General features: G+C 21.9%; 1 protein-coding gene across 1 annotated transcript; it reads left to right on the top strand.

Annotated features, from left to right (window-relative positions):
* Positions 1-2,360: 2,360 nt before the first annotated feature.
* On the top strand, positions 2,361-21,647 carry ec (ubiquitin specific peptidase echinus). The gene is made up of 10 exons (XM_011504408.1): positions 2,361-2,851; positions 6,951-7,043; positions 13,523-13,657; positions 13,943-14,107; positions 15,386-15,520; positions 15,751-16,371; positions 16,524-16,943; positions 17,067-17,361; positions 17,487-18,466; positions 18,733-21,647. The coding sequence occupies exons 1-10, from the start codon at positions 2,804-2,806 to the stop codon at positions 21,484-21,486; spliced, it is 5,646 nt and encodes a 1,881-aa protein (XP_011502710.1). The 5' UTR covers positions 2,361-2,803; the 3' UTR covers positions 21,487-21,647.
* Positions 21,648-23,361: the final 1,714 nt, after the last annotated feature.

Below are 23,361 nucleotides of genomic sequence, written 5' to 3'. Positions count from 1 at the left end.
ATTTTTTATTGGGTGGTTCAATCCTGAACAGGCAGAATAAGATTTATAAATTGAAAATAAATTTTTCTGAATAAATTATCGATAATTAGTAGTACTAGAATACATTAGTCAATTTAAATAATTAAGTAATATATAGAGATTTAATTAAACAAAAACTTCATTGTTTAATAAGTATGTCTCAAAATTACTCAAAATATTGTAATCATATTAATAATTTTTTTAAAAGAGTTTATAATATTGTTGATGTAATGCTCATTTTAATAATTTTTTATTAAAGTTTAAAAATATATATTATTGGCACTTTATATAATTAGTAATATCCATAATTGAATAAAAATTAACATATAAACATATTTTTTATTAGTTTTTCTATTTATAGGTCTACTCAGTTCAAAATATCAATTAAAAAACAAGATGTTTCATTTTTATAAATAATAATTATACTTAATCTATATGATTGAACTGGTATAATTATTTGAATACCAATAAATAACTGCATTTTTACATGTATTTACCGAAAACAACATAAAAGTTAAATGCTGAAAATAAATTTACATTGACAATCTTTATACGCGTACTTAGTATATTTCTTATTTAATTAATTCAATAGTATTTTATTGCATATAATTCTTTACATACATAGACATATTCCTTTTAATATATAACGGTACTAAATACATTTATGTAATTGAATTTAATTATATTGAAAAATTACCTAATAAATTATTTTGAATTTAATTAATTTAATTAATAAATATATTATACTGAAATGAATTGTATAATATAATGGTATCATTTCTAAGGAATAGAAAATTATGCAACAATATTATATATAGCTCATTCTTTATATTTGAAATATATTAATTAATTTTATTGCTGAAATTTATTACTTAATCGTTATTACCATTTTATGTCGCACTGAATAATTTTTTTCTCTTCCGCTATCTATTAATATTTCTTGACTTTCATCTTTGCATTTCTACCTTTTTCCAACTCATTTTCCTTGTTCTTAATCGAAATTCTCCAATATCAAGTTCACCCAAGAACTTTTGTTTTCATCTCATGGGAACATAATAGAGATGGAACTGTATGTTGATAATATAATCTGAAACTATTAAATTAAATGAAAAATTTAAGGATGCATCTATACTTTTTTAATTAATGAAATAGTGATTTTATATATAAATTGTCTTTTATTTTTGCATATGTTATCGTAAAGAATTTCCATCATTTTATTTATTAAAAGCTTAGTTTAACTTCTTATTCTATATTATTCTTTTACCAAATTTTATTTCAAGTGAAAATAAAAAATATACATTTTTAAATAAAATTAAATTTGCTTAGATACTAAATATTTATTTGATTATTCGTGTTAGTTAAGATGATAATTGCATATAAAATTTTTTTATATTCAATAAAAACCAAAAATTATCATATGTTTTTGGGTAACCCAAAGAAATTGACTAGTTTAAAAACATTAAAAAATTTGTATTTACAGTTTTTATTATATTTTTATTTAAACACTGGTGGTATTTTATTCAAAACAATATTTATTGAAATAAATTCATTTATGATTGAAAAAATGTTTAATTTGAATAATATCAATATATTTTATACTTGAAATAAAATGTAAATTTTTTACAATTTCAGTTTAATAAATAATTTATTTATATATACAGATATAATTAAGGATGTTTTATTATATATATATATATATATATTATTTATAATTATGTTAGAAGTGTATAGTTTAATATAGTATTGGAGTCCATTTTACTCAAGTTTAATATAATTTTTTATTGATAAACATTTATTATTTCTTAACGGCACATTTTAATACCCTGTTAATTTTAAAGATTATTTATTTATTTCATATTCTCGTAAATACTATGGAATTTTCGTTTTTAAATATTAAATATAATTTTTAATTTGAATTAAACCTAATGTCGTATTAGTATATTGAATTTTCTTAAAAGTTCAGTAAAGTAGTGCGTAGTATACTTTTATTTAAGTTTCCTGATACAACATGTACAGTTAAATTCTTAAATTAATTTAAGTTTAATTTGGTGTTTGTACGCCATTTTCTATGAAAATATGCATCGTAAAACTGTCTTCCTATAAACACTTCCTATAGCAATTTTTGTTTATCAAAGAAATAGTATCATCTTCTGTAGTATTTTCTCTCTCTCTCTCTCTTTCTTTCTCTCTCTCTCTCTCTCTCTCTTCTATCGATGTACTTATTTATATTTGACTATTTATATTCATTTTATTGTTTTCAAACTACCAAAATTTTGATCTGGTAGTTTGTAACAAAAGCAGTTAAAAAATAATGAGAGAACAAGAAGCTTTCATACCTGGCCAGGCGTTGAATGGCGTCGCTATCATCGTCAGAATACCTCTGATCCTTGTTATTGCAGTATTATTGTATCGACGCTTGGCTCATGAGGTATTGCTTTCCATTTAAGCAAGAAGTCTTTTTCTTCTTATATAAATATTTAAAATATAACTCAGTGATTGACAGTTTTTTCATATATCATTATTTCCTCGTTTGATTTCTTTGTTCCTACCTTAAGACAAGTTTGTAGTTTTCTTAATAGTTATCATTTGTTTTGTGTTGTGATATACATATAATGAAGTATTATATGCAATTAATGCACAGATAATGAGAGATAAGAAACATGAGTGATAGAACAAAAGCAACGCAGTTATAGTGTGCACAAAAGTGAAATTATCTATCATCGAACTCAAATTGAACACTGGAATTGCATCATATTGCAATATCGTTAATAGTTAGATCTGGATCATGAAGCAAGAGAAATCAAAGAAGCACGCGCTTTTCCAAATAGTCAAGGTTTCAATAATTTTAAAAATTTTTTTGGAGATATTTTACCTATATTTGATGCACATTTTCATTTCTCAATTTGTTGCAAAACTGTTTGGGTTTGTGTTAAATAAAATACAGTGAAGAGCTTCTTAATTATTTGATATAATTTTAATATATTAAATTAATTATTACACTTATTAACAAATGATAAAATTTAGATATTATAAAATTTAAAAACAATTGTTGAAAAATGCTTATAATACTGTAAAAAATATAATATTAATTTTTACAATTAAATGATAAACTTTGCATGAAATAAAGAGCCTATTTGTAATCAAATTTGAAGTCCATTAAAAATATGTGAATTATAAGCCTTCGACTTACAATTGTTTTGTAAATAAAATACGAATTTTTCTTTAAAAACAAATATTAAAAATTTTTCCTTAATATTTTTTAATTTTTATTTTCATTTCTTGTTCAATGTATTCAGTATCTCTCAGAAATATATATCATACTTCAAAAAGAAGGTAAAAAAAATTGTTTCTAAATTAAATTGGAGCGTAGGCCAGGATGTAATTCAACCTATTTCGAAACGTAAAGAAAATAAAAATTATAGCAAGATAACAATTTCACACATATTTAAATAAAATAAAATACATATTTTTTTATTCATACAGCCTTTAAAATTTATATTATGTATATTATGTAATAATACATCTTTTTGTTAAAGAAATACAACAGCACAATATATAAGTCTCAATTTAATTTAAATTTCATTGAAATAATAATATTCCCGATTTTTTATATACTTTTGATACTAATCATAATCCCGAAAAATTTTAAAAATACTTTTTGTAAAGATAAAAAATATTTATTCTCAAATTATTCGCAAATTTCTAAATAACAAATAAATCATTTAAATGCACTAAATTGAATATTTAAATAATAATTAACAACAATATTAGCAATAGCACATTTTTATTTGAAAACAAACTTTTCAATTTTTTAATATATTCATTTTCATATAAAATATATGTTAAAACTAAAAATATATTTCATAAGTAGCGTAGAATTTAGTCTCGTAAAATGCATCATTTACTGACGGAGACGAGATAGCATCAGTTATCGCCCATAAATTAACGTTGATAGTAAAGTTGTAAATTATAAAATAGATATTGTACTCTTGCCGCATCGTTTATTCACTCAAAGATGAAAGAGCATTTAAATATTATATATACAAATTCATACAAACAAAATTTGTATATCATTCTTATTTGTAATATTTTATAACAATTTTTTCTCATATTACGAATGGTGTAATTAATATAATTTTATAAATAACATCTCTTTTATTCTTCAAATTGACGTTTAAAATTAATAATGATTTACATCATCGATAAGAATCAACATTATATAGGATTATGTCATATAACAGTAAATCTCATAAAATTGAAATGTTGCATATAATAACTAATTAAGAAATAAGTAATTTATTCATACGTAAATTTGCATTATCATAATCATAATTATTATGTTTTTGAAAATATTGTATTACCATTAAGAATTTTTAATTTTAAATGTTAACATTACAAAATTACATTGACTATTAAGTTTCAATCAGAAATATTACATGTTTTTATGGTAGTTTATACTTTTATAATTGTACGTTGATTTCATTTATTTAAATAATATTTCTGTATTAATATCTTCATTGATATATTAGAAAACAAATATTAAATGAGAAGAATTATAATAAATTAAAAAATAATTTAAAGGAAGAATGAAATTTTATTTCACTAGTTAAGTTATAAATAAATATTTAAATGAAAATTGTTTTAATAATTTTCAATAATCCTTTTGATCCTAATTATATGTAATATTAAAATAAAATTACATAATAAGTATTCTAGTAAAAAGAACATAATTTTTAATCTAAAATTATGTTAATTATCCTATAGTATAAAAAGTATAGTTTGCATATTCATTTTCTAAATAATATTCTGAAATTATTTGTTTTTTTAATTATTTCAAATATCTAACCATTGTTATAATAATGAGAAATATCGTTTTGAAACCTGTAAGTTTTGTAATTTCAACTCTTTTATATTGCTTACAAAATAAATATTTAATATTACAATACAAGTTATTTATATTTACTATATAAAATCATTGAATTTTTACTTACTTTATGAAGTTAATTTTCCAAAACTACAGTAAATAAAAAAAATTACCTCTGCATCTATTCTAAAATTCATTTAAAGATCTGTAAACTATTGTAAGATTTGTAATTTTTTTTTTCAATAAACTTTGCACTCAATATCTTTTTGAAATCATTGTTGCATTTCACTAATATAAAAACATAGATTTGATTTAGTGCACAAATAAAGTAAAATATTTACCATTTAATATTAAATTAATAGTGTATTTCTCCTGGAATTAACTATATTATAAATTGTTTGGTCTATTTACAGAAAACAAAAACTAATTGTACATAAAAGTAAAAAGTATATTAAAATTAATATTAATTACTGAAGTGTTTAATTAATTAATTTGTTAAAGATTATCAGTATATATTCAAATCAGATAATGTAGAAGTTCTTTGAAATTCTCCATCTCTCTTTCATTGCTATAATCATTATTATTATTCAACTTATAAATATGTTAATAATAAATTAATTAAATTAATTAAACTAATCCTATTATTTGAATCAGTTCTGCTTTTTATATGTACTATACTATTTTATATGCTATATACTATTTACATTTATAAACTATATACATATATATATACTACTTATATGTACCATACTTTAATATATACTAAAAGATATATGTATTTTATATATACTAAATATATACTTTAATATATACTAAAAGATATATGTATATAAATATTTTAGTTATTCTAATTTATCTATATATAGAACTAATTAATAACTAATTTTAATTAAAATTATAGGAAGTAATTAATTATTTCTTTAAGTTTATTATAATATACATATAACTCCTGTATATTTTCACTATGCATACGAAGATTTCGTTAAATATTTTGTTAAATTACCAACTATATTATAATAAAATTACAAATAATTTATATATATAAAATTGAGTTGAATTAAAAATATTAATTAAATATAGGAACATTTTTTACCAGTATATTTTCAGAAATATTGTCATACAATTTATATTTAATATTATGTATATATACATTATTAAATTCCTGAATATAATATAATAAGCCGAAACAGTCATAAATATATTAAGGTTTTAATTTAACATTCAGCATGTGTTTTTCAAATTAGAACATTATTATGATAATTTCTACTTTTACACACATATATATATATACATATATATATATACATTCATGTTTTTTTTTCAAATCGTTTTTATTCCAATTTTTTCTTTAATAATAAAAAAATGTATTATTATGTAGGTCATGAAAAATGGGATAATGAAAATAAGTCTTATATGATACAACTTGTACATATATAGTTCATAAATACTATTAATGCTATAAGTTAATTTACTAATAGCATTTATATTTTAAAAGATATGTACTTAATACCTTTTTTATTTCAATTTTTTATCATCATCTTTTTTATTTAAAAATAGTTTTAATTCTTTGATTAATGTTGGAGATAATATACGTTCTTTTTATCTTTCGTGCTTTGATTTTCCATTACCCAGAGGATTTGATAAATCTTTAAAGAATTTAACCTCATTATTACTTGCACAGAATTAATTAATTAAAAAATATTGCAACTTATTTTTTAGATTAAAAATAACATTACTATAACAATTAGAAATACATTAAATTTTTTTGTAAATTATATTAAACAATAACGATAAGAATATACTGAATATTTATATCTAAACTTAAAGTATGTAAGTAATGATATGATCATCTTCGAGTGATTGCTTGCTTAAGCAATATAACATAACTTAATCATAATAAAACCTCACGATAATATGTAGAAAATTATGAATATAATTAATTAAAAAAAAAATTTAATCTAAATATTAAATATATTAATTCTTTGTTAGTGTATATTTTTAATTTTCTTATTTTATTATAATTATCAGATTAAATAATAAAATTGGTTAAGTTTCATATTTTTTACAGATTTTGTGGCATCTCGATATATTTCGTCGTAACTTTAGAGAAATTTCTGTTCATGCTTGCACAAATGAATCTTGTATAGTCTGCGCATTAAGGGTAAGTTTATACTAAAATCTTCATCACGTAGAAAAATAATTTAGATCAAAATCATATAGACAAATAAATATTGTCAGTGGTTTCAAATCCCAAAAAATATAAATATATTGCACATGGAATTTCTTTCTGGTATTATTATGACAATTATGTTAAAACACTATAATCACATATGTAATATAACTTATTTTTCCTTTGAGATTCTTTTTTATCGTGATTCCACATATTTAGGATTATTTACACTATAGATGCCTATAGTGTAGATATATATATATATATATATATATATATATACACTATAGATATAGTTTTTATTGATATTTAAATATTTGTATGAGTCCAGAACTTTCGATAGAATGAATGTACCTTAATACAATCAATATGATGTAGCAATATTATAGTCAAGAAAAATTAAATCTTAACAAACTAATCCACAGTAAATATAAAAAATTATACATAAATGATTTAAAATGTCTAAAGATTATCCTAGTTTAAAGAAATGGATATAATTCATAGTTAATGAAGCCTAAACCCTTTCTCTAAAATATTAAAAAATTTAATTTGTATATAGTAATTACTTTCTTTAAGAAAAATAAAGTAGAATATTTGCAATTCATGCATTTATTTATGAAATAAATATAATTATGCATAATTTTATTGACTAAACTTTTTAGTTCTGTAATATTTCTAGATATCGTAAATAATATAAAATATATCATATTATTAATAAATGTTAGCAAGTTGTGCATAAAGGCCGCTTTTATATCTTAATCAATGTATTGCTATATAAAGACTAAAAAGGTAGTATAGTTATTTAACATGTAACGATTTAAATATTAGTTTGTTGAAATGTATGAAGTGACAGAATCGGAAGAAAATTGTAATATAAATTTAATCATTGGAAAATAAACACATGTGCAATATAATTTATTGTAAAAGAATAATTCATTTATTAAGTAGAAGTTAATTTTTTAAGAAATAAAAATTTAATGAATTAATAAAGTTCAGGAACGTTATTCTAAAAATTTAAAAGCTAAAATAATAACAATCTTATTTATTGTTTGGGTGTACTGATCAAGTTTTATTTTACTTAACTTTACAACTATATAGTATTAAAAAATAATTAGAATTATAGTTGAATGTCTTTATTTTACATATCATTTCATTAGATACTTTTAAGATCTACTGGTATGAATACTATAGGAAGTCTGAGAATGCTTTATTAGTGACGTATCTGTATACATGACAGTTCTGTGTATATTCATCTATATCTTCATCTGTACTTTGACATTCGTTTTTTTACGGGTCTTAGATTTATTGGTTTTAATTAAAACATTCCAAAATAAAGTATAATAAATATTTATAATAACAACAGCAATAAAAAATAATAATAATAGAATAATTGCTAAAATGAATAATCTAAAATATAGAATAAAACAGACATGATTGTAACACCTTCATTATGTCATTTTTAATCTTTAAATGTATATTTTAATTTACTATACTTTTATACAATATATATGTTTGGTAAAGTAAATTGGCACAGTAAATCCATAATTTTATCGAAAGTAAATCTTTGAGAAATAATACTGTTTGATTATTGAAAATAAAATAAAATTTAACGATAAATCAGAAAAAGAAAGGAAAAAGAAAAATGTATTGGTATATCTTTTTAATCTTATGGAAAATAATTTAAATATTAGTAACTTAGTATTAGATAATTGAACGTTTATCACTATGTAGATGTGACTTAATGCAAAATCCATGTAGTGTATTCCTGTCCCTCTTTATCGACAAATCTAATATGGTTCGAAGACGAATTTATAAATTCATAGTAAACTGACTTGTAGTGTAAAAAAATGAAAAACAGTCTACTACACAAAACAGAAAATTTTGAAAAATAATGTGTAAATTATTTTAAATTAAAATATAGCAATTAAAATTTTTAAATCTAAATTTAAAATCATTTAAGTAACAAAGTTTTATTTTTTTTTAAATGAATGTATTTTTAAATATAAAAATAATTTGGAAATTATAAAAATCGCTTAAATAAAAATAATAATTTTATATATTTGTTTATCTTAAAATGTATTAGATTTAAAAATATTGTTATATGTATTATAATAGCATATAATAGTTTATTTATTATTTAATACAGGTTTAATTACCATTTATTTTAATAAGGAATTTTAGTATAAAAATTAATGTTTATTCTAAAGAAAAAGTGTAAGAAAAGGACATGAAAATATACTTTAAAAAGGAATCATATGTATCTAATGAATAATTATATTTTTTGTATAATGTATATAAAATTTATATAATATTATACACCTATACATTTTTTCTAAAATCTCAGTTAAAAAGAAAGCGAAATACGATAAAAACTTCCTGGCATTTCACAGTTACTTATATACTTAAATTATTTCTATAAATATGTACATCAGTCAAAAAGATTTTCAATACTCTTTATAACAATTTTTCAAAATCCTGGATATGGTAAAAATTGTTATTGTATGTTCATAAAAATTATATTTACTTTTATAAATTAATTCTATGTTGATGTAATTTTATAATACAAAAAAATTATAAATTTTAGGATATTAATGTTTTTATATAATTATAATAGATATCTATTTATTTACTAGCATATATTATTAATAATTAATTATTATTTCAAATGAATTTTCCTATAATTACGTATTTTACATTTTTTAAGTAGATTTTTTTTTATTATTCATATTATTATATTATTTATAATCTTCATTAAAAACAATATTTATATAACAATTATTATTCTTTATTTCTTGTAATTACTTTCTATACTATATATAATAATTACTAAATAATAACATCGCATGTGATTTCAGTTATAACACTGATATATATAATGATGATAATATTAAAATGCCTATTATTACAAGTTTAGTGATATCACTACAAGATAAATTTCAGAATAATTTTGTCACAAATACCTGTACCGACAGTATAGAATGAAGATTTCCATAAATATTCAAGCGGTTCCATATGTTATACCACTGAAGTATATTACATATAAATATTATTTTAAAATAAAATTATAACATGTATTTTTTGACGAAATATATTGAAATCAAAATTAAATAAGTGTTTTAATCATGGATAATCAATAGTATTTATTGAATGTATAGACTAACTTGATTTTCTTGTAAGTAAATTATAGATACCTAAAAACTATAAGAAATTGAAATAATATAAGAACTGAATAATATAAATTGTATAAGCATCTTTGTAATGAATATTACTTACTACTAATAGAATAGTAATTAATACGTTTTAAATCATCAATTTAATTACTAGAGCAATTATAATAGTTTACACCAAATTAAAATTCAAGACACGCTAGTAATATAATTATTTTTACCCTTTAATCGTAACTACCTTTCGGAAATAAAAGACTTTTAAAACTTCAATTATTTAAAAATATCTTTATACCAGAACCTTATTACCTTCAATTTTTTATATTGATCTGGTAAAAGAAAATTTAAATTATTTTATTATTTATTCGTGTAAAGTGTTGATAATAAAAAAAACATTAATTTTTAACTATTAATCTAATAATTATATTAATAAAATACTACTTATACATGGTAAGTTGTAATATAAATCATTGCCTCTGAATTTGAAGATAAAACTGAATAAATGAATATTGAATGAAACTAACATTATATGATTAACATGCCATTTTAACTAATGCCGCGTAATAACATCTATATAATATGAGAAAAATATACATTCTTAATTGTTTAATTATTATATTAATTTAAAACGAATGTTGAAAATAATTAAATACTAAATAGCAATTTTATAATTAAAAAATTTTTTTTTAAGTTAACACTTTTGCATGATGTAAAATATCAGTTTTACGATAATTTGCATATGTATTTACAAAGTTACAATATGGTTTATAATGGCACTATTGCAGTCGATTTAATGAATAAAAATTATTTATAGATTACTTACAATTTAAGTAGAATTTATTATTTTATTAAAGATTTATAAAGTGTTTCAATATTTTAAACAATTAAATTTTTAATTATTTAACTAAAGTTTCATTAAGTGGGTTCTTGTAGAATTGATCGTTAATATAAATTATTGTAATCGATTTTTATTAGATGGCTACAAAAATATAATTAAATACTTAAAAATAACATTATATATTTAATCAAAATAAAAAGAGAAAAAATATTAAAACGATTTTAATGAAATATAAAAAATTATTTATTTTAAATTCATAAATTTCAAAATTATATTTGCATATATTTTTATGGAATAAATTACATATTTTTTATACTTCCTATGATATTATTTTTATATATCTATAAATTGTTAACGTTGTTGTATAGTGAATAATATGTATATTAAATATTTAATGTCTAATTAGTTTACGTAGTAGATTAACTAATTTATGATATTAAAAATATAAATAAAATCTAATTTTTAATGATGTTCTTTTTTTCAAAGTATATACTTTTTTTAATACTGTATATCATATTTAATTTAAATTAATTACTTAATGTAAATTAATATAACAATTAATGACATATAATAGTTATATATAATTTTACATAAATCCAAATAAATCTTTAAATATACTTATTTATGCAATAAGAAAACAGATTCATATCTATATATATTCCATTCAATTATATGTATTTTTTATTATTCTTATTGATTTCTGAATTCTTATTGATTTTTTGAATCCATCCATTTCTTATTGATATGAGATTGGTTACTAATTATTGTATATAATTTTTATCATATAATCTATAATATTTTTCTCTGTACATTTTATTTACAATTTATATTTGTACTAATCTACTTATAAAGTAAGATCCGAACGGAACTAATTGTACATACTGACAAAGGTAATAAAACAAAGAGTAATGGCTTAAAAAAAGAGTTATCCAATGAAAAGAATTGTGATTTTCCGTCGATACAAGAGTATGTAAATAGGCTCCAATAACTGCACAATGCAAAATTCAGATATAAACTGTAGCGATTGATTTTTATGATGAGTGTTTTTGTAGGAATACGTAAAAATGAAATATCGACAATATGCATAAATATACAATTTGGAGATTTCAGTTTTTTCAGTTTTCAAGGAAATTCTATATAAACTGTAGTACCATTATTTTGCATTCCCTACTTATTACGATAAAAATTATGTCGAAATATATTATACTGATATCAATTGAAGCTCCTGCCGCAAACAATTAATACGAAAAAAAATGTTAGAAGTACAAAAAAATCAGTGTATAAGATAGTATTTTTATTCCTTTAAGCATTTTCTTTTATGTTAGTAGCATATTCAGATATTTCTATAAATTTTATAATCGTGAACAGAAAAAAAAAGTTGCATATCGAAGTAAACGCTATGTAAAAACGATAAGGATCTTTCAAGGCTGTTTGCGCTTATGTTTATTTATACAGGTACACTTAAATGTTAATTAAAAATAACAAAGTTTGTAGCAGAATAAATAATAATACCAACTTATTTTTATAATGAAAATATATTAGATACGAAAATTCAGAAAAAAGATGTAATTTATAAAATATTAATGTCTTTGAAACGATTGTTTGGATGTAAAGTGCAAAAAAGCAAAAGAACTTAATAGCTACTAATACTAATATTAGTATCTAATAATACTCTTTTATTTTATTTTTCATTTGTTTATATCTTCCCTTTTCATTTATTTATCACTTTTCTTATATTTTTCTTCTTTATTTTTATCGTCTTTCTTATTCTGCCCCAAAATAAATCTTTTCTTATCTTAGTATTTTATTAATTTTATCATATATAAAATAATATACTTAATGTAATTAAATTTATAATGAATTTTAATTTAATTAAGTCCAATTGAAAGGACAAATGAAAGAATTTCATTTTATAATTGAGATATAATTAGAATTTTGTATAGTCAATAATAGTATAAAGAATGAGAATTATTACAAAGTAAACTTAGATAAGGATACTAATATTTTATTGTATCCATTCATTATTATTTATTTATTGTTATTTAGTTATTTTTATTTATTTATTTATTTATCTCTATTTATTTTTAACTATTTATTATTTTATTTTTATTTATTTATTTATTTTTTTCCTATTTTTGTTTTCATTATCAGTGAAAGTATAATTTTTAACAATTTTGTTATTGTTTGTAAAATTAAAGTCATAAAAGAAAAGTTTCTGTTACGTGTACAGAATATATATATTCATAAATATTGTTCCATTTCATGATATTATTTAATTTATTTGATATAAATATAGTTCTGTAAAATCAAATAGGTATTGTTATGATATGGCCAATATTACATTAAATTTATATACTTTATTTCAAATTAGCAATTAAACACATACATACACATCCACACACACATATTTTTTTGTATATATATATAAGTTGAATGTGAAAAAAAATATTTCTATTATTGTGTTTTAGGATTTGTTTTCACAGTTACAATTTTCTCAAGAAAGCACATTGCCGTTAGATGCACTACATCGAATTCTTGCAGAGAATTTCCTTGATCAGCAAAAATTTCAATTTGATTTTATGGATGATGCTACAGAATGCTTTGTGAGTATTATCCTATTAATGTACATTGAGATTTTTTGTGTCCTATTAGTTTTTTTTTTTTTAATTGCTTTGTAAAATTAAATGTTAGACTTATCGTAGACTTCGTATTAATTCTTAAATTGCATTAATGTTTCTATTAGTAGTAGTACATAAATAATTGTCTTTACATAATTATAAAATAACTTTATATAATGATACAAGAATTAATTGCTTGAATTTTTTTAAGTCGAACTTTTTCTTACTAAATTTTTAATAAAAATAATGTATATGATTTTTATAATAAAGGAAACCATTTTATTACGTATTCACCTTCATATTGCAAGCAGTGAGACAGCGGATATGTGTAATGCACGACATTGTATACCACATCAGAAATTTGCTATGATTCTTGTCGAACAAAGCGTATGTGGAGTTTGTGGTGCAACATCAGAACCTTTACCTTTCACACAGGTTAGTATATTTAAAATAAATAATGAATAAATTTTATTGATATAAAAATTCAATAAAACTTTATAATTATTTAATTTAATTATTATTCAAATATTACTTGAGAAAATATTAGTTTATGTTGATTACATAAAATTTACAAAGTTTTTACTTATTACTTAAGAGAAATACATCTTTATTATGATATTTTTGTTTAGCTATATACGGTAATTATAATTATATAGAAAAATTAATATCTCTTGGTTTTTCTTGAAAAATTAATATGAATTTTAATTAATAAAAACGAACTTGCATTTAATTTGAGTCGAATTCATATAAAAATACTGAAAACGATATCTCAGTTTTCACATAAATTAAAGCTATTTTGATCGATTAAAAAGATATATATGTATCTCAAATACAGAATGTATATAAAATCAATGATTTTTAAACAAGTGAATAATGGCACGCGCATGTTTCTCAATTTTGTCTTAAAAAAATATACAAAAAAAATATATACATTTTTTAGTAAATTGTCATATATTTTATCTGAAAATTCATAAATTCTCACTCTGAAATTAAGATTTAAATAAAAAAGGAAAACTAATGAAATCAGCAATAAATGATTGTGTATATGAAAATATGTTATGAACAAAGCATAGTAAACAAAAATGTGAAAAAGTGTAGATAATGGTTACTTTCGGGAAGGTAGATTGATTTAATTAAATTTTATATATTGTATTCTGATTTTGTACAGTATTGTGACTTAGTTTTATTTCTTAATTAACCGTGTATTTCAAATGCCAAATTTCATGAACACTATTTTTATAATTTATAAATTTTAAATGTATTCTACTGTATCAATAAATAAACAAAAATTGATTTATTTAATTTGATTATTTTTATTTGATTTAGGTTTTAAATATATATAAAATTTGTGTTATTAATAATTTTTTTTCAAGTATAAGTTATAATAAATTAGTATAATAAAATTTAATAGAATATTCATAATAATTATATAATATTAACATTTTATAAAAATAATAAAATCAAAAATATATACTTTTTCCACACTAAATTATATTTATTATAATTAATAGTATTTTATAATTAAATTAATAAAACAAAGAGAGTAAAAACAGAAGTTGTGTACATAAATTTTCGGAATTAATAAACAAAAATTTTCAAGCAATATTTTAAATATATATTAATTTCATTTTTATTTATTACGGTATATTTTTACCTTGATATATTAATATTCAAGTAAAGTAAGTTGGTAAAATAATAATAATTTATTTATAGATGATTCACTACGTATCAGCGTCAACAATAACATTGCAAGCAAGACATAATTTACTATCTTCTCAAAACAATCCTAATTTATTTGGTCAACTTTTACGTCATGCTAGTGGTATGGGAAATATTCGAGAATGTCCCGTAAGTTAATGTTATAAAAGCCTAATTAAATAACATATTTTATATGTATTTACAAAATACGAATAGATAAGGTGACAATCGTTTAATGAACTTCATTTCATTATAAACATAATTTACTGTTTAAATTTACTACTTAAATAAAAAAAAATTTCTGAATATATAATTTAATAAGAAAATTGAAAGACTATATATTATATTTATATCATTTATATTTTTATTCCGTTTTATAGAACTCTTGTGGAGCAAAAATCCAGATTTGTCGAACATTGATAAATCGTCCAGAAATCATTTCAATTGGTATAGTGTGGGACAGTGAGCGTCCTACTATTCAGCATATAATTGATGTATTTGCTACCATAAACATATCTTTGCGACTTAGTGATGTATTTCATAGCGTAGTTGATTCACACTGGCGAACATCAGTAGTCCACAATCTTGTAGGTGTTATAACCTATTACGGTAAACACTACTCCACTTTCTTTTTCCACACAAAACTAAAGCGATGGATATATTTTGACGATGTAAACGTCAAGGAAATAGGACCCCGATGGGAACAGGTCATTGATCAATGTTGTCGTCGACGCTATCAACCATTACTATTGTTATATACGTCACCTTGCACGTCTCCGACTAATATGAAGAATGTATCAAAAATTAATATAATAAATAATGAAGGGAGTGATAACAAGAGCAGATCGATAACACCTAATCCGGAAAAACCATCAGTTAGTAATACAGCAAGACGAGCGATAACACCAAACCCAGATAGTCCATCTTACATTTACACACAAAAACTGATATTGAGTGACTATCAAAATCTTATAGATATACCAAACAATATCAGTAATCAAGTAAATTTAATCAAATTATAAATGAATTATAATAAATTATTTAAATATTATGTTATTAGTTGTAGTATTAATGTAAATTAATGATTAAAAATAATTAAAGAGTAAATTAATAAAAAATAGAAGTAAGAAATGCTAAAAATTAATTTTTACAGGGTATCGATATTGTTAATGATAATATTGATTCAAAATATGTTGGCGGACAAAGAGTTGAAAATGTTATACATCAACAAAAAGAACAAATTGCATTAACACATAGTCTTAACTCTGCCTGTTCACCTCAAGATATTATAAACATACGTGAACATTTGAACATTTCACAGCGACGGGATTCGGGTAATTGGTCAGGCGACCGTAATAGTGCTTCATCTAGTTCATCAACAACAATGGATAATCCATACCTATATATTGTTAATAAGATGCATAAAAATACTGGCATGCCTAAAAGTCCTTTATATAAATCTGTTGAATTCTCCAACAATAACAGTGCTCATTACGATGCTGGTTATGATTCTTATTCTTTATCTTCTACAGACAGCCTGCCACTTCAACAGAGTCTTAAACATAATCTTCAGGTGTATTATTTTACTTTTAAAATTATTTTTTGTATGACTAATTATATTTTCATTATATCTAAGAATTAAAAGGGTTATTTATTAAAAATTATTCTAATTCATAATAATTTATAACCCACGAAGCTTGCACAAATACCCGAACAACAAATATCAACAATTGACTGTGAGCGATTATGGATTGAAACCGATACTCTTATGGGAAAAGCTCAAGCAGCCGAAAGGGCTGGAGATTTAGGCAAAGCAGTTATTTTGTGTACTGCAGCAACCGGCAAAGCGAGAGAAGCTATGAATATTCCATACAGTAATTCCAATACAATTGATTTAGCTAAAAAAAAACATAACTCTTGTGTGATAAGAATGAGTTACTTACAAAAGAAAATCAAACAAGAACAGGCAGTAATAAATAGTAATAAAGACGGTAAGTAAAACGTTCTATTAAAATAATAATTCATATATATGTTAAAAATAAGATTGAATTTAAATATTATGTGTTATTCTATTTAAGTATTTAAATTATATGTTATAAATTTATTTTTATTACAGAAAAAAACGAAAATAGACATTTACGTGACACTAGTAAATTAATTCAAAATTCACGTCAAAATTGTCGCGATAAAGGAAATCATTCTAGACGAAATAGTCGAGAACTTTTAGTAAATATACCAGCACTTGTAGATGAACCCATTGTAAAAAGTATTGAAATTTATGCAACATTACCAAAAAACAAAAGTTTGCAAAAGAAAATCACAGCAGCAAATATTGTAAAAGATGAAGAATATATACTTTACAACTGTCCGATGCAGACAACTGAATTATCTAAGAATTCAAGACATTTAAATGATGAAAAAAAAAATAAAAAAAGAGCACTTAGCGAAGACCGCAATAAAAATGTATCTAAAGAATTATCAATTGTTTTATCAAAATCGATATCCAAGTTATCTAAATCTGAAAAACTTGATAATGTCGACGATTCATTGAAGTATTTGAAAAACCAACAGATAAATTCTCTGCCTTTAATTAATCAAAAACAAAATAAAAAGCAACACAGAATTCGAAGAAAATTATTGATGAGTGGATTAACAAAAAGAAAAAATCAAAGTATGCCAGATTTACGAGAAAATCAAAATAGTCAAAGTAGTCCAAATTGTAACGGATTAATTAATATTTTATCAAAACAATCTATTGACGACTTAAACGTCAGACTCAATTCAAAAAATACTTCGAAAAGTCTCTGTGGTTATCTTTCTGAGGGTCATTTGGAATTCACGAACGCTAGTAATGATAAAATAGGCTCAAATAACCCTAACATACACAAAAGTCACCTAATGCAAAAGAATTTTCATAATAACATTGGTAAAGTATTACAAGTAACAAAAGTTCCTCCTCCACCACCACTCAGAACAACTTCTCAACTTAGCAAATCGAAACCGACAAATCCAGTACATAATAGCGAATATCAGGCAGATAAAATTTTCTCTAGACTTACAAAAGAGCAGAATATTCCTTACCAAACACAATCTCAGGTCATTATTTATTTCTACTAAGTCATATTTAACTATAAATAAGCCATAAAAAAGATACAAATTTTATTATTAAACATTCAAATTATTTAATATAATTTACATTATTTAAAATTAATTAATATTACTTTTTAGTTTTTGATTATATTTTATTTAAAATATAAAAATCGATCATACATAACATTAATATCGTTAAACCATATTTATATTTGGATAATAAAATAAAAATTTGCAATTTTTAATTAATTTTAATATTTATGAATTTATAGACTAACGACTACTGGACTCAGATGAGCGTTAAACATCCATTGCAAACAAATCCTTCAATATCAAATTATACAAACTGTGATTCAAAGTTACATTCATCATCACTTGGTGCAACTTACAATTTAGAGAAGAATCCAAATAAAATATCAAAATCTAACCGTCAAAATACTTACAATTTTAGTAAACAGCGAGCTGAAGATGACATCGTTCAATATGCGAATAGTACTCTTTGTGAACCAACATTTGTTATAACCCAGGCTGATATTCACAATGAACAAATCACAGAGAAACAAAAACTCAATACAGATTTCCTTCCACCTTATCCTGAAAATGGAATTGTATCACATTCAAGACAATTCAGTGAAGAATTTCCTCCTCCACCATATCCAATTCTACCATTAGTTTCTTATTCACAAGACGGAAGCGATGATTTTCCACCACCCCCGTCACCAATTGAAAATATTAATCAAATACAACTAAATGAAAATATACATTTCCAAGAATCTCAAAACCATACTCAATACAAATATGAATCCCACCACATTACTAATCTTTTAAGTCAGTTGAAACTGAAAAGAGAGCAAATGCGTATTTGTAAGGCTGTAGAAAAAAGAAAAGAGTCTCACATTGATGAAAATAAAAAAAATCAAAATAAAATATGGATAGAAGAACTACAAACGAAGCAAGCTGAAAGACGATTTAAACAACAGAAATTACTAGATCAGGATATTCCAAAAACAAGAATGAATTCTACACTAAATACTATAAATCTTAATATTGCCAGAACCAATGATCTTAAAATAGGCTCAATAATAAACACAGATATTGGACATGATGTTACTGATTATTCACGGACAATTGTATCTTCAGTTAGAGATATAGCTGCAAAATTTGAACAGAAAGTTGAAAATATTAAGTCACATAATCGCATTTTTTCAAATTCAATTGTTACAATCACTCAAGATTATCCAAAATTAGAAGATCCTAAATTAACCAAAAATATCAAAGATAATATTATAACAAATAAACTAGAAAATGAACATCTAAATAAAGTTATAAATCCTTCTATTGAATCATCACTAAGTCCAAATATTAAAGCTTATATGATAAACGATTCCCCTACAGGAAATGAAAATAAATTAAATGCAACTATTTTATCGATGTCTTTGACTTTACCACATGAAAATGGATTACCTGTTGATTATCCAGAGAATGATATTAGTGATGTTGCCATGAAAAATACACTTCAAAATGTTACTATCTTACCTAATAACGATGATATTGTACACCCTAAAATTAAAAAACCTATTGGTAAAAAAAAAACTGTTTCATTTTGTGATCAAGTTGTTCTTGTTGCTACTGCTGAAGACGATGAAAAAAATTCATATATTCCAAATCCAATTTTACAAAGAGTACTCCGATCAGCAAAGAATAAACCAGAAACAGCACAAGTATTACAAGAAATAAAATGTTTACAAAAAACTGAAATGAACAGTGAATTAAATATTTCTATGAAATTTCAACAACATACATTACCGTTAAAAAGCGAAGCTGATAATACATTTACAACTCTCTTTCAAGACCAATTAAAATGCATTAATTCACGTTCAGAACATATTGAATCTAATTTAGGAAATTTAAATTTGAGTGAGGAAGGAAATCGAGAAAATCAAAATTTATATCCGTTTTGTGAAAGTAATTGTGAGGACATACGAAATGAACAGTGTTCAATCGCTTCGAATAGTCCAAACGTTACTACAACTTGTCCATCATTTCAACGAATTCTTTATACACAAAATACATATCCTGAAGTTCAAACATTGCGCTCAAAGCATCAAAATATTATTTTCCCTCAAACTCAACAATCAATAAGTCCTTATTCTATATTATTACAAGAACAATGTATTCAAAATAGTTTATATCCTAAAGGTGATTGCTTGAAAACTACGTATCCATCATGTTATAAGATAGATCAACAAAATAATCAAATGCGCAAGCAAATTCTATCATCTCAACAGCAACAAAATATTATTAGTAAAATATTTCAGGAAGAAAGTAAAAGTCCAATAACAATACAACAGCAACATAAAAATTCTATAAATCAACAAATAGAAAATGAAAGTGCAAATTCAATTATTTCTCAACAACAACAACCACATAAAAAAAATCAATTCAATATGATAAATGACCAATCAACAAATTCCGATTCACAACACTTTTCTGAAAATTTACAATATCTGTCAGCAAATACAATCTCTCAACCACAAAAAGATCAGCATTTCAATTACTATCAATGTACCCCAAATTTAACAGATAAATACCAATACTCATTGACTCACCTAATTCCATCTCCACAGAAATGTCTACAAATTGGAACTATAATCGCATGTCAGCCAAAAATAGACAATTATATGAGACACTCACAAAATGTTGAACAACAACAACAGATAATACATTCGCAAAGTCAAGATTTTTCGAGTGTTCAAGTACCATCACATATGAAATATCCAACTTGCCAAAATTTGCAACAAATAAAACACATAAAACGACAAACACAACAAATACATAAAATACAAAGCAAAATTAAAGGTTCAGCAAACAATAACCAAAATGTTTTAACTGACCAAAAATTAACAGTAACCGGTATGTCTAAAGTGATACCATGTCATTTATGCCGTAAGAAACAAGTATCTGAGCCAATGATTTATTGTTCTGATTGTGACTTTTATATGTCACGTTTCCGTCCGAAAAACTAAATTTCTTTGTACATTATGATATAGTAATTCTATCAATAAATTTTGTATTATTTTTTTTTAATAATAAGTATTCAGTAACTGGTAGTTGCAACCTAACAAGTATGTGATAACAATATTGAAACAATATTGCAAAAATTTATTTTATAACATATTTAAATATACTTTATCTAGTTTCATGATATTTAAGCTTGCTTAAATAATTAAATGGACTAACATCAGATATTTATACACTATAAACAATATTAAATTTTTATAAATGTCGAGAAAATTTTTTAAATATCAAATTGAATTTAAAGTTGATATTATAAATATTCGATTTAAATTTAAATCTACCAATTGTTATAATATGTATGTAATATTTTAAAAATATAAATTTTTTGTAATGTATATATATATAAATAATGATATATATATATATATATATATATATATATATATATATATATATATATATATATATATATAAATAATAATTTTAATTAGAATTGTGATATTTGTTGCAGAATGATAAATATTAATTTACAATGCTTATTCGTATGTATGATGAAGATATATAAAAGCTTAATTCTTTGATAGATAATTAGAACTCTAAAAATCGTGAAATTTATTTTTTATATGTATTAATGGAGATTAAATACTTTTTAGCGATATTAATTTTAGAAATTATTATTTGTATGTATTTTTACTAATGTTAAAATGTAAATGATAAACTTAATATTTATGCAAAAGTATTTTGTTTTAAAAATACTTTGCTTACTTTTATCTTTAATATAATAAAGAAATAAATAATATTATAAATTATTTTTATTTATTATATTATATTTCCTATATTATCTTATGGGCTAATAAGGCGAAAAATGGAAGAAATTGGTCAAATATTTTTAAAAGATTTTTTTTTTATTAAAAAATGCATATGATTTGTAGTAGCCTTCGTTTTCAATTTCCTTTTTGCTACATGTTTCTAGATAAGTATTAAAATCAATTAATTAATCTTTATAATATTATGTCAAATATGAATTTACATTACATATTCTGTTTTTATTTATATGAAATAAGTCTCAAATTATTAAGTATATATTGTGTTTAAATTCATATTATTTTATAAATCTAAAATTAAAGCACGTCAGTATTGAATATAATTAGACAAATGGACTAAGTTTTAACGATCGATATCCTTTTTTACCAAGGTCTGTCAAAGAGTCAATAAAAAGTATAATATCAGAATAACTGTAAGGTTTTTATTACCTCAGTCCTATTTTTTACAAACATTTTTTTACACTTGTATTCAAATCATTATCTTTTTTGAATATTTTATAAAATATCTATTTTTGCTTTCTACTAGTTTTTTTCTTTTTTACTTCTTCCATCTGTTCTGTAGCAAGGAGCATTGATTTCACAAAAATATTTGGGAAAGTATAATAAATTACATCTATTAAATTATTGTTAAATAAAATATAATAATAAAAAATAATTATTACACCAAAATAAGTATAACAATGAACATTTTATTCGAAAAAATAGAAAATAATTTAAAGTTTATTAATTTAATTATTTTGTTAGGATTAATGTTATTAAAAACACAAATATTTATTGGTTATTTTTAATATATATTCAATGTTATGCATTCAAAATAATATAAAATTTTAGTATTTCCTTTATTATGTACAATTTTAGTAGACGGTTTTCTTTCTATTAATTTATTATTTTTTTAATAATACCGTTTTCGTTTAAATTTATGTAAATACACAAAATTAAAAAAATGTACAGAAATTTATGTATCTTAAATATGAAATGACTAAATAATATAATGTAGATATAATATATTTAGAGTTTAGTATTATATACCTTAATGAAATTGTTAAAATAGTGTTCTTG

The sequence above is a fragment of the Ceratosolen solmsi genome, unplaced genomic scaffold (assembly GCF_000503995.2).
Source record: "Ceratosolen solmsi marchali unplaced genomic scaffold, CerSol_1.0 scaffold17, whole genome shotgun sequence".
Classification (NCBI taxonomy): Eukaryota; Metazoa; Arthropoda; class Insecta; order Hymenoptera; family Agaonidae; genus Ceratosolen; species Ceratosolen solmsi.
This window is presented reverse-complemented; position numbering and strand designations above follow the sequence as displayed.

Bases quoted from the DNA above. Each gene is read 5' to 3' on its own strand.
- ec (XM_011504408.1), top strand. From the start codon at position 2,804: ATGAAGCAAGAGAAATCAAAGAAGCACGCGCTTTTCCAAATAGTCAAG. The intron at 2,852-6,950 runs GTTTCAATAATT...TATTTTTTACAG, and splicing joins CGCTTTTCCAAATAGTCAAG to ATTTTGTGGCATCTCGATAT. The intron at 7,044-13,522 runs GTAAGTTTATAC...ATTGTGTTTTAG, and splicing joins GTATAGTCTGCGCATTAAGG to GATTTGTTTTCACAGTTACA.